Raw genomic sequence first — 17,225 nt, forward strand, 5'->3', positions numbered from 1 at the left:
CTCAAACGCTCTAGCTCTTATCAGTCGATACAATAGGCAGATGTGGTCAGACATTGCACCATTATTGGCTCATCTCCCAGATGACAAAAAGGAAGAAGCAACCACTATTTTACAGGATGGGGCTAGGGCAGCCTCCGAATCCATTGATATAGCCATGGACATTTTGTCGGTGGCGTTTAGACAGATGGCCGGAGCAGTGGCACTCTGAAGACAAGGCTGGCTAAAGGCCACTGTATTCAGGCCGGAAGTCCAGGCAAAATTTTTGGATATGCCTTTTGACGGGGAGAATCTCTTCGGCAAACATGTAGACGATGCTCTTCAAGGAATCAAATCAGACACAGCGCGAGCGCTAGGCTCTCTGCAACAGAATAGGTTCCAGTCCTTTCGGAGAAAAGGATCTAGAGGCCAGTACAATCGGAGATCTTCTTACCAGTCCAATAGGTACCAACCTTACAATCAGCAGGGGTACCGTCAGTTTTCAAACAACCAGCAGTTTTGTTCTTCAAACACGTCCTACCAACAGCAGCCCAGAGGGAAGTCTGCTGTACGAGGAAAATCACAGAGCTCCAATCGGAGAGTGACTTTACCAAGGCGCCTACCACCTCATCATACCTCAAAAAAGACCATTACCTCTCTCTTTTTTATCATCAGTGGCTGTCAATAACAACGGACAGATGGGTACTGGACGTGATACATCAAGGCCATACCTTAGAATTCATACAGAAGCCCCCGAATCAACCACCTGTTCACAGGAAGCAACAACATCTTCCAGCTCTCAAGGCAGAAATATTGTCTCTTATTGTGAAAGGGGCGATAGAGGAAGTTCCGCCTCAACAGCGAGGGAAAGAATTTTACTCGCATTTTTTCCTGATAAGGAAAAAGCAGCCTTCCAAATGGAGGTAGGTAATGGACCTGAGAGGCCTGAACAAATTAATCAGGAAAATATAGTTTTGTATGCTGTCTCTTCAGGAAATCCTCCTGCTGCTACGCAGGGGCGATTACATGATATCCCTAGATCTCTTAGATGCCTATTTTCATATCCCGATTCTCATCAAATGTAGGCAGTATCTACGATTCGCGGTGGCAGGGCGCCACTACCAGTTCAAAGTCTTACCCTTTGGTCTCAAATCCGTGCCAAGGGTTTTCACAAAATGCATGGCGCCAGTATCAGCGCACTTGAGACAACAAGGCCACCAGATTTATCCATATCTGGATGACTGGCTCATAAAAGACGCATCACACCATGACTCCCTGCACTCCCTACAATGCTGCATGGATCTCTTCCATTGCCTAGGACTACGGCTCAACTTGGAAAAATCTTCTCTCATTCCATCTTAACCCCTTCAATTCCTAGGAGCCAAGCTGCACACGAAGGAAGCAAAAGCGTATCTTTCAGAGGAGCGCACTCAAAAAATCTTAAGTCTGGCATCACAATTACAAACAAAAAGGTCCACTTCAGTGAGAATCTTCAAATCATTGTTGGGGATGATGTCTTCCTGCATCCTCTTAGTTTCCAATTGCTGGTTACACATGCGGCCTCTCCAAGAGCTTCTCGACATGCAATGGGTGCAATCCCAAGGGTCCTTCGAGGATCGAATCACCATCACTCCTCAAATACAGGCAGCACTGTCATGGTGGAGGATCAGGAAGCATTTATCAAAAGGACTACTCTTCGAACCTCAATGCCCCAGTTATGTCATGACGACAGACGTATCACTTCAAGGTTGGGGGGCACACCTCCAAGACCTTGAAATACAAGGACATTGGACCACTCAAGAGGCTCAGCTCCATATCAATTTGTTAGAACTAAAAGCAGTATTCTTGGGATTACAGGCGTTCCTCCCCAGAATCCACGATTCGCCAGTACTAGTCAGGACAGACAGTACGACTATGTTTTATTTGTTAAAACAAGGGGGTACAAGGTCAAAGCCCTTATCGGCGCAAGCTCAAGAGATTTGGAAATGGCTCCTGCTGCACAACATCTCTCTCCAGGTTCAGCACGTTCCGGGAGCTCACAACACATGGGCAGACATCCTGAGCAGATCAGCCAGTGTTTCTCACGAGTGGGAATTAGCTCAAGATCAGCCACTAAGAGTGTTTCGCCTATGGGGCACCCCATCTCTGGATCTGTTTGCAAACCAATACAACAAAAAATGCTAACACTTTGCAAGCAGGTTCCATCAAGCGGAATCTTGGGGAAATGCTCTACATCTACTCTGGACAGGAATGTTTGCGTACGCGTTCCCTCCGTTCCCTCTGATACCGAGGGTGTTACGGAAAATTAGATCGGAACCGTGCCATTTAATTCTGATAGCCCCGGCTCAGGTTCTCGGAGCTCCTCCAGTTGTCGTTGGCCCCCAGAGTACAGTTTCCCCTGATTCAAGACCTAATCTCTATGAACGACGGAAAAGTTCTCCATCCACAATTGACATGGCTGAACTTGCCAGCCTGGAACCTCATGAGCACGAATTTCATTCCTTAAATATTTCTCAGGAATGCCGGTATATCCTCTCTCAATCTCGGGCAGTTTCATCAAATAAAACTTAAACAGCAAAATGGAAAAGATTTTGTCAGTGGTGTTCCACTCAAGCTCTGCATCCTTTTCATGCTTCTCCAGAGCAAATTCTTCCTTACCTTTTACATTTACCTTTTACATTTAGCCAAAGCAGGACTCTCCCATGCATCAGTCAAAGTGCATCTTGCAGCTATTTCAAGATATTGCAGAACACCAAATTGTCCATCTCTTTGGTCGCAGAGGGTGATAAAGGAATCTCTGAAAGGGCTCTTCAGAGTGTTCCCTCTAGTTAAGCATCCGCTGGTCCCATGGCAGCTTAACACGGTCCTGACGCAACTCATGAAGCCTCCATTTGAACCAGTGCATAAAGCTGAATTACAGTTCATTTCTTGGAAGGCGGCCTTGCTACTAGCCCTCACTTCAGCCAGGAGGATCAGTGAGATCCAGACTTTCTCTATTACAGAACCATTTCTTCAATTCAGACAAGATAAAGTCATTCTCAGGACAAATCCTAAGTTCATTCCCAAAGTCCCCTTTGTTTTTCATCTCAGTAAACCCGTGATGTTACCTTCATACTTTAAGGATCCCTCTTCTGCAGCGGAAAAGTCTCTGCATACACTAGACATCAAAAGATGCCTAAAATTCTATATCGACAAAACAAAATCATTTCGAAAGACAAACCAACTATTTGTAGCCTTTTCTGGGCCTAGAAAAGGCTTAGCTCTGTCCAGATCTAGTATTTCAAGATGGATAGCTTCTGCCATTTCTTTATGCCATGAGAAAGCTGGAAAACCTCTGCGATCCAGAGTTTGTGCTCATTCCACGAGAAAGATGGCAACTTCAGCGGCTTTGTTCGCGGGAGTATCGCTCCCAGACATCTGCAGAGCAACAACATGGACAAATGTGCACACCTTTACTAGACACTACTGTCTAGACACAGCGTGGAAAGAGGATACAGCAGTGGGACAAGCAGTTCTGCGACACCTGTTTCAATAAGTTATTTCTCAGTCCATAAATTCTATAACTATATTATTTTCTTGTTACAATTTTGCAGTATATGTATATATATATATATATGTGTGTGTTTTCATTAGATAATTTTTTCAATGCATGGTCGTTAATTTTTCTTGGTTCTAGGTACTTATTCTATCCTAGTTATAAGGAGCAGAGCCCTGAGAAAAAAGGGGTTCTATCCTGGAAACGCAATATAGTATACGTACTGCTCTCTATTCTGATACAAGCATGTGAATCTATGAAAGATTCAATACTGGAGAAGAAACTAGTTACTTACCTGTTCACTATGGTTCTCCAGTATTGGTATCATTCATAGATACACATGCGGCCCGCCTGCCTCCCCGTTTCTCAGGTAGACCATTTTTTGTCTCTAGATACATCCTTGGCTCTCACTCGGGGCTGGAAATCTGAGGTCTGGTGGCTCTGCTGGGGAGTGTGATGTCAGGGCTGGCAGCTGATTGGCTGAGTTTTGGACCACATAATAATGATGATAGGTTACCAAACACTACACTTCCCTATGGGTTTTCTATGCAGTTTTTTCTTTTACTGCTATTGTTATTCATTTACCGTGAGACTCCCACCATGACGACGGGAAAGATACAAGCATGTGAATCTATGAAAGATATCAATACTGGAGAATCATAGTGTACAGGTAAGTAACTAGTTTCTTCTGTGTGCGGCTGATTGCCACATACAGAATGACAAATGGGCCAGTCTGTGCTCTTACTGCATGTGGTTGGCCTCCTCCTGCCTCGGTCTACGGCAGGACATTCAGTCAGGTGGAGGAAATTAACAAAAACGCCCATGCTGCTGGGTGAGAATCCAATTAATGAAAACGTGGTGAGACAAGTTTAAAAAAAAAAAAAAGGTTATGGGTCTTTCACTGTCTCATCATTTTAAAACTGACGCATTTTCAATGTTATATTCAACAAAGCCATGGTTGCTGCTTTTTTATTTTATGCAAATAGAAACCATTGACAAAGCCATTAGTTCTGGCGTGCAGGTGTAACACTACTTGTTGTGCTAAATATCTGGATGCAATGACAGAAGCAGCAAATCACCAGTCGGGCGGCGCACTATGCTAAGCACAGATATTTAGCTTAGGTGTTGTAAGCCATGCCCTTAATTACATCGAACACCCCCTTTGGAGAGACCCCCCAGTTTTTTCATCCCTCTTAAAGCCCTAGAAAGAACACCATGTCACAGTGGCACTGTGCATCATGCATGACTCATGACTTCCACTTTTTCGAATAGTCTATGTACAGGGGCTTGGTGAGCCCTTCCTCGCCCCACCCATTGCTTTAGGAACTACAGCAGGGATGAAGTCCTTGATGGGACTCTTCTGTCTGCAACTCAGCAGACAAAGGCTCAGCTCATAATTAATGTGAAAAGGAGTGTAAGTGAAGGGATGGGTGGATGGCTGGATGGATTAGTGAAAGGGTGAATGGATGAAAGAAAGTGTTTATGGCTAGAAAATGAGAGAAATGATGGACGGATGAGTGTATGGAAGGATGGATGAGAAAAAGGGTAAATAGATGGATGGATGGATGGGTGGAAGGGCAGAGGGACAGGTAAAAGGATGGATGGATGAGTGAAATGATGGATGGATGAGTGAAAGGGTGGATGGATGAGTGAAAGGGTGGATGACAGGCGAGTGAATGGGTGGATGGATGAGTGAACTGATGGATGGATTGATGAATTGATAAGTGAAAGGGTGGATGGATGGATGAGTGAAAGGGTGGATGTAAGGCTGGGTGAGTAAGTGAAAGGGAGGGTGGATGGACAGAAGGGTGGATAGATGAGTGAAGGAGTGAAAGAGTGGATGTATGAGAGAAAGGATGCATGGGTGAGTGAAAGGATGGATGGATGAGTGAAGGAGTGAAAGGGTGGATGGATGAGAGAAAGGATGGATGGATGAGTGAAAGGATGGATGAGTGATAGGGTCAATAGATGAGTAGATGGATGGGTGGATGGCTAAATGGAAGAGGGATGGAGAGAGAAAGGGTGGATGGATGGATGACTGAAAGGGTGGATGGGTGGAAGGATGAGTAAGTGAAAGGATGGCTGGATGCGTGAAAGGGTAGATGGCTGGATGGATGAGGGTATGGATGGATGAGGGTACGGATGGATAAGGTGAAAGGATGAATGGAGGGATGGATGAGTGAAAGGGTGGATGGAGGAATGGATGAGTAGAATGATGTATGGATGGAAGGATAGATGATGGATAGGTTTGCAAATGGTTGAATATTGATATGGATGGGCACACATATGGAAGGACAGAATGAATGGTGAAAGACTGAATGAAATAATGATTACACCTTGTAACCCCCATTATCTTAAGTTAATTTCCTATTGATTGACTTTCACATATAATATGTGTGTGATGTTACGCACTCCGACACCCTGTCCTACTTACTTTGGATCAATAGCACTATAAGAGAAATTACATACACATGAGAGAGGGTCTATGTTAAGAGTAGGGTCATCATTGGAGGGCGGTAACAAGGCCGGACTGGCCGGACCGGGCATCGGACGTTTCCCTGGGAGCCTGGAAAGGTGGTGGTGGGGCGGTTTTATTACCACAAAAAGATCTGCACATTTGCTCAAAGCTGCACACACACTGAAAAACCATGAAGTGCACAATTGTCTCAACTTAATATAAACTTCTTTTCACTTGTACTTAAGTGGTTGTCAACTTACTTACTTGTATACTATTGCGCGACCTCCTCTGATGTGTCTGTAAAACTTACCTTTTGTCCTGAATTTTGACTTTGTGTCCTGAATTTTTGTCCTGCATTTTTACACTCACCGTCCTGAATTTGCACCCATGCCAGTTGGTGACCCTAGGCATGCTGGGCAATAATCTGCGTGGTCCACGCGCACAATCCACTCTGTATTAGCCGCGCCTCCCAGGAAGAGGCATGAATAATGGGGATAACCGGTTAAGACTCTATGTTCATGTATCTCTTGGAATGTCTGTTATCTCCTCCTGGAAAAACTGAATCCGACTGATCAAGCCTCAGTTTCAAATCAACCCCTGGACTGATTGGAGGAAGCCTTGGAAATGGCTGTTCTGTGCATCTTTGAAAAGTGATGACGCATTAGGGGCCGTATTATGCGAAGGCCGCCCTGTCCTTGGATGTGCCGGGTGCAGACGGACAGTGCCCCAGGGCTAACCTGAACTCATCGCCAGTGCGTTTTTGAAACGTATCTTCCAGTTATCTTTCAGCAAGGCTTCACCAGATGTCTAAGTGAGCTATTCAACGCAGTCTAATAGACCTACAAGAAAGTAGTGCACAATGTGGTACAAGTATTTGAATGTTAAGTTTATTTTCTACATACAGTCCAACGTTACAGGGTCACAGGGGCAAAACAGCATCTTGACTTTCCTTCTGTTCTGTCCATTGACATGTGTCCGTAATACGATGACCCGCGTGCTTCTCCGCCGCCCCCCCCGCCTCCACTCCCAACACATCACACACAACAAACCTTGCTGGTGTCAAATTTCCGCAACACATTTTTGACAGGTCCTATTGGATCTGTGGGCTTTTGAACCGTGAACTTTCTGTGAACCGATGAACTGCTCTAATTATACCTGTATCCTCGCTGACCTCTTTCACTTTTCACACCCCTCCTGTCAGTCGACTTTTGCTGAGTCCTTGCCCGGAGTATCAGTTAAGCAGTGAGCTGTGGACTTCTTTAATGTTGTCAGAGGTGTGAGTGACTGATACAGACGCTGAATGTGCCTCCTCGGTGAATAGTGTTCCTCTAAGTTCATTCTGTTTGGTTGTCTTTAATCCCATTGTTCCTGTGATTAGTCATTGGCGGACTCTGAAAGGAGTGTATCAATGACACGTCATGCATGCACTGCCGTGTTTTCCTTAGATCGTGCGAGGAAGACGCAAATCTATGTGGCGCCAGTTCACCTTCAGATAATGTGATACATTTTGTCTTCATCAACCTTAAAACTACACAAACCCTTTCCATTTAACTATTCCAGTCGTTTGAAGCCAATGGGCTGCCCGCCACTCATACCCTCTCACCCCAAATGTATCACAGTTCCATCTTATTCCCTTCAGACAGGCATAGTAACTCTAGGAGGGAGATAGGGTCCTTAGAAAAATATTATAATGTGATTACAGCATGTGCCTTGAATATTACATCTTTGAGTCCAGCCAGTGAGTGGTTCATACTCTGCGCGTGGCATCCTTTCTGAGGGCGAAAGGGGCGTTTAGTCAAGGCTGAGGGAAATATTTTGCTGAGTGCGCGAGTGGTGGTGGATGTCACCAGTGGCACTACAAGGGTGGGGCTAATAACACGAGTGGTGGTTAGCATAAGGTTTGGGGTGGCAGGCAACGTATTTGAATACTAGGATGAGGAACTGCATTGCTGGGCTGACCACAATATGGAGTGGCCATCTAGTTCCATGCAAAGGGAGTGGCGAGAGCTGGCGGTTGTGTGTGATTGACTGCTATGGCAGGAGAACACCTTTCGCTTCTACTCAAAAGGTGGAACTGACCCTTTTTAAATATTTGCACCAGCCCAGTTGCCGTGCGTGGGAGCCTCCCACCACTCTGTGCACTCCGAAATAATCATAGCTAGATTGGCCCTGGCTCTGAAGGGGTTTCAATTTGACAGAAAATAGCCCTTAAAGTGACTCATTGCTCTCAAGAGCACATACTTCAACGATAACAGGCATAGAATCATTTTGTAAGCATCTGAAGGCCTACCTCTCTCACCAATCATTTATCTTGACAGGGCCGGACTGGCCGTAGTGGGCATCTTGCGTTTCCGAGGGAGGCTGGAAGGGTGGCGCTGGTTTTGCGGCAGTGGTGGCCGGTTTTGTAACAATGCTGCAATATCAGCCTCCGGCAACAAAAGCAGCAAGCAGGCATTCCCATCCTCGCTGGGGACAGGCAGTGCTTCCTCTGGGGCTGATCCAAGACAATTGCCAGAGCTGCTTTGAGTTCCCTGTCCAGCCCTGACCCTTGAATGACTTTAACCTGCATGTTCTATCTCCGATCCTTTCTTCCTGTTGGTGCATTATATAGTCCTTTGGTCATATGAGTGGGTTAAAAAAATAGCAAACAAAATAAAGAAAAAAAAGCATTTTACCCAAAAGGAGAGTCTGAAATCAAAAAAGTCTCGATTCATTGTGAGTTTTGAAGCCCAGACTATTGAACTTCTGAGAGAAACTTATCATTTTTGCCCCATCTGCCATCACCAGCTTTGAGAACCAGCAGCGAGCCTCGTTACTGGTTCTTGAACCTAGTCCTGAAGAAAAAGAGGATGGGGCTGGTGTTTAAGCAGGGTGAGTGCATCCCACCACCAAGGGTATAAAGAACGACTCCCCACAGCGTGGTGGAGAGAGTCCTTTTGCCCAACATCACAAGGTAAAATAATGAGATAATGTTTTAAACAAGCAATCTTGGCGCTTCAAACTTACATATTTCTCAGTATTAAAATTTTGCTGTACCCTGTTAATAAGCTGGTTACAAGGTCTGTTAGGCCAACTCAGAAGACACTAAAAATGTTTTTAAATGGGGCACGGGGAAGGAAGGCATAAAGAACAGGATCTCTGCATCCAGAGTCTCCTACTTGTAGTGAGGGGGGGGTGCCAATATATTGATTGTTTTGATTGATTGCTCCAAAGATATGGAACTCTCTTCCTCCAGAAATGTGCAGAATCACCAGAACAACGGTGTTCAAACTGGAAGTGAAAAGATTCCTGATGAATAAACTCCTTCAGTTATTGGGCTAACCCCTCGGCCCGTTGACATTGTTCCTACTTCCATTGTTTCAACATTTAATACTATTTTTTTTTTTTGACATACTGTGTCCCTCTGTCGTTACACTGTACTTTGTTTAACATAACTTCCATGTGAATTTTCGTGCTCTCTATGATTTATTTGTGTTTTTAACTTGTGGTTGGTACATTATTAGCCTTCCAGTTCTAGTTTGATTGTAAAGTGCTCTGATATCCCTTGGGATCTTGTTTGCACTATATAAAACTTTATAAATAAATTGTAGACCTTTTCTATCCCTGGCTTGGCCAGAACAAGGAGAGATGGCCACAGCAGCAGAATCTGTACCTTCAGGAGCCCTCATCCCTTGTCAGTTTCCCAAACTTGTCCAAGAGCCCTGTCAAAAGTTTCCATTCCTGTGGCAGGCGATTCCCTCTCCACCTCCACCTCTTGCTAGCTCTTTGTCTTTTCCCAAGGACTGGGAAGCAGGGGATGTATACTTACACTGCTTCCCCTCTTTGAGGTAAACTGGAGGGGCCCTTATCGGCCTTGCATCTTCTTCCTCCTGGTTAAGTGGTTCCAAAGTCAGTAACAAAATCCCTTTTGCCTCTATTTATGCATACAAAACCCCATGTTAATCTTGCCTTCTGTTACAGCTGATGCACCAGGACAGATAATACACACCAAACTTTGCATGAAGACACGTCATTTATCTGGTTTATTGTACATTGTTTAGTACTTATTTTCATTTTTGCTGTTAACAAATTGACAACCCAGGCTTGGAAGAGAGGTTTTTTTTTTACATGCATTGGTTGCAAAGTTGGCCGGGTCACGAACCGACGTTGTATTACTTTGGTGTTTTGCAGTCAAACCTTATCTGATTGCCCAAGAACAAATGAGATTTTGTTTTCTATCCATCTATCTGGGGGTGGGGAGAGAGAGAGAGAGACAGAGATTAGTTATGAAGCAGGGACTCTGGGTAGTGGACTCTGGGTAGTTCTCAAGTTTAGGTGGAGAGCAGATCCTTTATACGGAGAACCCTACACCATCGCCCATAATCTGAATCAGCTCACCTCAAATGTCAGTTTCTCTAGCAGAGTTCTTGAACATACGATTTGCACAGTGCCATCCACGCTGAGCTAGAGAGTGACAAAGCGTTTTGCCATTTTACAGCAACAGCAAAGTCTGTACAAGGGAGAGCCCATTATAAGTTAAGACAATATCCTTTTAGATTTAGAGTGCCACATCCCAACCCCGGGCCCAAGCTAATAATTTTGAGGTGGGAGCATGTGCTTCCCCACCCCCTCCCTAAGCCTGAGAGAGGCCCCAGGGACACCATCCCACCGGGCCAGATCAAAGCAGTCTCCAGGGGACCCCATCTCCTGGGACACTGCTGTCTCATGCAGCTGCAGCTAGGGAATACAAATGTAATTCCCTGCCCACACTCTCCCAGGCAGGTAACACAATTTTGCTACAACCTGCGGGAGTAGAGAAATAAGCTGCTCTCACTCGGGCGGGAGCAAAGGAATGGAGCCTGCTCCCACCGGCACCCACAACGGGTGCTAGCTGGGGAGCAAACGGGCCATTGGGCACTTGGGGCTCCCCCTTGGCCCCCAATATTGGACATGGAGTGTGTGCCCTGGATGGGCACTGGGGCACCCACTTTAAAATAATGGCCGACTCCTGCCGGCACCCACTATAAGTGGTGGCTGGGGAGCTTGTAGAGGCTGTCGGGATCTTCATGGCTCCCCTGGGCCCAAAGTTCAAATAAAAAAATCAAATTAAAATTAAACAAAAATTAGCATCAGGAGCCGCTCATTTATGATTCACTATCCCAAGCAAGGACCACCCCATAATGCCCTGCGAGGGCTTTTTATTTATGTTTTTGGATCCTGGTGATGATTCTATAAGGCGCACCACTAAGTATTTTTTTATGTTGTGGATGGCTTGTGGGAGCTACTCAGCTCCCCCAGTACATTAAAAAAACACAGCAAGTCTCCTGAGCCATTGAATCCATGACCCTAGGAAAGCTTACCATATGTTTTTTGCAGCACTACGAGCTGGAACTGTGTGCTCTTCAGCTGGAGTACTCCAAGAACTCCGTGTGGTTGGTTCTAGAGCTGCACTTTACAGCCTGAAAAGTAAAAAACGACTCAGAAATGTTTCATGTTTCCTCAATGCCTTATTGAAAATATTTTGTTACAGTCACTATTAAAAGTTTTAATGTGTGAATTTATTAAATATATATTTGATTATAGTTGTTTGTGACGTTTTGACAAAGCCAATAGGTCTGCTTTATATATGTAGATGTGCTGACCTTTTGGTAAAGCCAATAGGACTGTTGCTTTCTATATTTTGATATGCTGACCTTTGACAAAGCCAGTAGGTATGTCTAATTTAAAATTATACCCTTTATATTGTTACATGAAATAGCCATGCATGGCAGAAGTTAGGCACCCAACCCTGCGCAGTGAGGAAGGGGAGGTGTTGGGCACCTAACCCCATGCTGTGCACAAGTATAGACATATTTATGGTAAAAAGAGAATTTCACTGGAAAAAAATGTTTAAATGATGTTATAGCTAGGATTGTAATAATATCTTACTTTACATTTAATAAACGTAGAAATTCACTGAAAGCAATGGTTAAAGAGACATTAAAGTTAAGTGAAAATATCAGTTAAGACATACCATTTCAAATTAGCAAAACCACTGAATTTCACCAGGTATGGTTATCTCCAGAAACTATAACTTGTGCCCTAAAGTAACTATAACTCACACCCACACTATGCACTGCTAATTGCCGCACACATTACATCACTCTTGAGATGTTCTGTTAAAAATTGGGTTGTTGGTTGACTGGGGTGTGCGCCCTGGTCAAACAGCAACCACAATCCTTATCAGGGTAAGGGAAAAACAACCCGCAAATTAACCTGTGCTCCACCCCTTGGTAGCTTGGCACAGAGCAGTCAGGCTTAACTTGGATGTAATATGTAACATATTTCTGCTATACTTCAAACAGTGGAAACATCAAACAAAAAGTATCTCCTACCAGTTTAGAAAAATAAAGATAAATGTAATAAATAAAACAAGACCAAAAAAACAAAAAGCCAATCAGTAGAACAGGAGTTATGAATTTTTAAATAATAAACAGTAAAATAGTGCCTAAAATCAGAAAGTGCCAACCGCGGCTATCTGATCGCGCTGAACCGGGTCAAAGTCACAGGTTCAGGCCGACTGCAATGGAGCGCGGGTAGAATACAGTCCCAGATTAGTCCTGCTGAAGTTTTACCTTTTCAAGTTTTGCCCCAAGAGTTCTGTTCACGTTGGAGAGGGTCACTGGGAGAAAGGAGAGCAAGGTGGTGATCAGCAAGGCGCAAAGAGCAGGTCGGGCGTCGCAGATGCATGGGCTGGAGCCTGATGGTGGTGTTCCTCCGCGGTCGATTGATGCTTGCTTTGCGAAGAGATGGACTCGCGCTGAACTTCCGTGTGAGTAACATGGTTCTGGTGCGAACTGGCTCATTCGCAGTCACGAAGAGCCCTAAAGCTTAATTTCAAGAGTTCATGAGCCACACCAATGGTCCAGGGCCTGACAGGCACTACTTGGGGGTCAGGAACTCGCTGCAGCTGGATTCAGGAGCTTGTTGGGGAGCCTTTTATGTCCCTGAGGCTCAAATGAGGAGGACATCAGTGAAGTTTCAGGTCCATTTCTTCTTCCCCAGGAAAGAGGGCAGCAGGTCAGCACAGCAAGGCAGCAGTTCTTTTATAGCAGTGGTCCAGCAGAGTGGCAGTCCTTGTAGCAGCACAACAGTCCTTCTTCCTGGCAGAGTATCCACAGGTCCAGAAGTGTACTGAAGAATTTTGTGTCGGAGGTCCTTCTTTTATACCCTGGTGCTCTGGTTCTTGAAGGTGGGTGAAGCTTCTAGACAGTGGCTTTGAAGTGTATGGGATTTCCTGACTCCAGGCTGCCTGAAGTGACAATTCAGGGCCGTTAGGCCCTTTGTGTGAAGGCGGAGCACAGGCTATTAAGGTCTAAATGTGGCTGTGCCCAGGTGCCCCCCCCCCCCCCTGCCAGCAGATGCCACTCAAGCACACCTGGTCTCTCTATTGTGTGACTGTCTGAGAGGAATTCACAAAGTCTGTCAGTTACACCTAGTAATGTGACTCAGGCTAGGCTATTGGCACAAAAGGGCTATGGGCAGAACAATGTCAACTTTCTAAAAGTGGCATTTTTAAATTTTTTATCAAAAACCCGACTTCACCACTAATCAGGGCTTTTCACCCCAATTCCAAAGACACCAAACAAGAACTGGTTAACCCTTCCCATTTCGAAATTACACTTATAAAAATGTAATAAGGCTACTTCAATGTTATCCTATGGGACAGATAGGCCTAGCAGTAGTGAAAAATTACTTTTAGAGTTTTTCACTTCCTGGTCATGTGAAACGTAAAGGTGCATGTCCAACTTTTTAAATACACCGCACCCTGCCCTTGGGGTCATCCAGGGCCTCCCTTTGGGGCGACTTATATGTTCTAAAAAGGAAAATTTTACCCTAGCAAAAAGTTGACTTTGCCAGGTGGACAAAGTAGTTTAAAACTGCACACACACAGGCTGCAATGGTAGACCTGAGACATGTTTAAAGGGCTACTTATGTGGGTGGCACAAACAGTAATGCAGGTCAGCTAGTAGCATTTAATGTATAGGCCCTGAGTCCATGTAGTACTACTTTACTAGAGACTTACAAGTACATTAAATATGCCAATTGGGTATAAGCTAATCTAACAAGTTTAAGGGAGAGTGCACAGGCACTTTAGCACTGCTAAAGACAACAAAAATCGGTCCAGCAAAATGGAGGAGAGGCAAACGATTTGGGGGAAGACCACCATAAGGCTGACAGGTCTAACATGTTCTATGACATAATTGATCACATTACTGCAACATCTGAAATGACATCATTGTTAAGAACACTGTGAATTAGCTGGGGTGCGAACTGTAGTTACTTTAGGGCACAAGTTATAGTTCCTTGAGATACCTATAACTTGTGAATTTCAATTGTTTTGTTCATTTAAAATGCTATGTTTGAACTGACATTGTCACCTAACTGTAATGTCATTTTAAATACACACACACATATCCACACACCTACATTCACACACACACACATCCACAGCTAATAGCCCAAACATAGCTGCGCCCCTACCTTGGTTTGTATGAGTAGCTTGAGGAGTGCACTGGCCAGATCTGAGCAGCAGTGAGACTTTCTGTTCTGCTGGTAATAGGGGATAATTAATGTGCTCTCTGTTTCTTTGCTTCCCTTGCCAGGGCGAAGTTTCCGTCTGCCATCAGATGTCTTTCTGCCTGGCTGAGCTGCACCTGTGGTCTTTGAAGAATACCTTGCACGTATGGGGTAAATCCGCCGCTGCCCGGCTCCATTATTTTTCTCCAGCAGATTGCAAAAGTGTTCAGTGAACATTCAACTGATGCAGGAGTCAGAGTCCCCAAGAGAGGGACGTTGCTTAGATGTAGGCTCCAGGGGACAGCGAGTGCTCGACAGTCATTATGTGCATGAGAGGATGGTCTTTTAGCCATGCCTTCAAGCCTAGAGTGCAGAAACGGGAGACAGAACAAGAAGGGTGTTTGAAAAGTAGGCAGGTTACACTTTTTTCACTTTCATCTTTTAATATTCACTTTTTTCCATCAATATATCCGTATTGGAATTTTATTAAGTACAATTCTAACTCGGTTGGGCATTCCTTAAAAGCACTTGCATCCAAAAACATAACAAAGAAAAAAACAGAGAAGCACTTCTGAACAGTGCAGTTTCTCGAGGACATGACCACCAGAACCGGGTTCGAGTACCCCCACCTCTACTCAGCGTTGACTACAGGGCCAACATTTAGCCACTTGTGCTCTTGCATTTTTCCCCTTGACGTGCAAAAGATATAGCTTTGTTAGCACCTACCAGTTGAAGTGAGAAAAAAGGAAGCAGCGCCTTAAGTGCTAGTTCCCAAAAACGAGGCTTTTCTTACGGTGCCATCCTGACCCCCTCCCGTGCTCTGTAATCCAAGGATCAATTCTGCCTCTGTGCCACACTCACATCAAGGTTACCTCACGTTGCAGGTCTCAGAAATCATGCTGTCTATCATCACACACTTATCTGAGTTTCCCTGGGAGCTTCCAGGGTCCCCAGGAGAACTGCTCATGTCTGTGAAAATGATCTTTTGAGTGTCATTGTACAGTGCTTTTGCCCTCTTTGTGACTGCACAGAATCTGCTCCCACACCAACTCCCTATGACGACATAGTGGTCATAGATTCCTTCTGCCCCATTTGGCGCCTGTGCTTTTAGGTCTGAGTCCATATCACTGCAGAGTCCCGAGGCCTAAACTCTCCTGTCCCTGATCATAGTGTTTCTCCAGTCAGACCTCAAGAAAAAAACCTCTAAGACCTGCCCCTCCCACACACACAGGCACGCGGATGAACTGAAAGTGTGAAGCCACCACTTGGATTTCTCACCACACTCTGTGGTCATTTCACCAGCATTTTGTTTGCTTTTGCTTGACCACTGTTTATATCTCAAACCTCCTTAATTTCTTAGGCCTGTTCTTACGACCTGGCCTGCTAAAGTCTAGAAGTACCCTCCATCACTTTCACCCCCTTTCACATTCAAAATTGTTTCATTCAGTTTGTCCACCTTTTAATACGCTCCAGATCAGGGTTGGACTATTCATACTGTCGGTGGGATTTTCCTCAGGAGGCTGCAGGGCTGGACAGTGTGTTTTCAGAGCTGAGTGTACTGCCATGAGCCAACATGCCTCATAGCTGCATCTAGTAGTGGCCTTCTTGAGTTGGTTTGAACTTTTTGCCAGGACTGATTTTAGCTGCCAGTCCTGCCCTGTTCCTGACTAAAGGAAACTGAGAGACGAGGTGGTAGATGCTTTGTGGTAATAGGGAGGATACATGTGGTTGAATGAGGAGGGGAACATGGAGTGGGTATGAGTTATAATCTTATTTTGTGGTGAGGGTGTGTGATTTTGGATGAGAAACTTTGTAGCCTTCAGGGTGGGTGCATGAAGTTGAATGAGGAATAGGCCTGGGCATAATTGATACTCTACTTTGTGGTGTTGGAGGGTGCAGGTGGTTGGTTGAGGAGTAGCTCAGAGTTGGTATGAGCTGTAATCCACTTTGTGGTGTTGTGGAAGGTTGGATGAAGAATAGATCATAAAATAGGTATGAGTTATCTACTTTGTGGTGTTGGAGGAGCGTGCATGAGGGTTAGCTGAGGAACTTTATGTTGGAGGAGGGTGCATGAGGAATCGATCATATAATGCACATGAGTTTTGATCTACTTTGTCTGATGGGAATGTTGTATAAGGAATTGATCACATAGTGGGAATGAGTTAAAGTCTACTTTGTGGTGTTCAGGAGGGTGCCTATGGTTGTATGACGAATAGATCATAGAATGAGGGATGGTTTGTAATCTACTTTGTGGTTTTGGGGCGGGTACTTGCGTTTGGATGGTATATGGATCCTAGTTGTGTGCATGATTTATAATCCACATTGTGGTATTGGTGGAGGGTGCATGAGGCTGGAAGAGGCACTTTTTGGTGCTGAGGAGGTTGCACATAATTGGATGAGGAACCGATCATAGAGTGCGCATGGTTTATCATCTTTGTCGTGTTGGGGGCTGTTGCATGAGGTTGGGGAAAGAATAGATCTTACAATAGGCATGATTTATAATTTACTTTGTGGTGCTGGATGACAGTCATGGTGTTGGATGAGTATTAGATCATGGTGTTGGGATGTATTCTGAACAGGTTTGTAGTGTTTGAGAAGTATGCTTGATGTTGGTCATCCTTTTTTCATACAGCGTCTTGAAAGCGAACATTTGACATGTTAAGGTGGGTGGTTTCAATCCTGAAATAAAACTATTACCAAATATTTTTTTCTTGAACT

At 44.8% G+C, this 17,225-nt stretch overlaps 1 protein-coding gene across 5 annotated transcripts in view; it reads left to right on the forward strand.

Moving 5' to 3' along the window:
• The window catches only part of WDPCP (WD repeat containing planar cell polarity effector), a 2,309,940-nt gene that overhangs the window by 506,535 nt on the left and 1,786,180 nt on the right, over positions 1-17,225 (forward strand). For all 5 annotated transcript variants that reach the window (XM_085612555.1, XM_085612557.1, XM_085612554.1 and 2 more), the window contains one exon: positions 14,594-14,678. In XM_085612555.1, coding sequence (XP_085468681.1) covers positions 14,618-14,678 — 61 coding nt within the window. In that variant the 5' untranslated portion in view covers positions 14,594-14,617. The remainder of the gene's footprint in view (positions 1-14,593; positions 14,679-17,225) is intronic.

The sequence above is a fragment of the Triturus cristatus genome, chromosome 6 (assembly GCF_964204655.1).
Source record: "Triturus cristatus chromosome 6, aTriCri1.1, whole genome shotgun sequence".
NCBI classification, from domain to species: domain Eukaryota; kingdom Metazoa; phylum Chordata; class Amphibia; order Caudata; family Salamandridae; genus Triturus; species Triturus cristatus.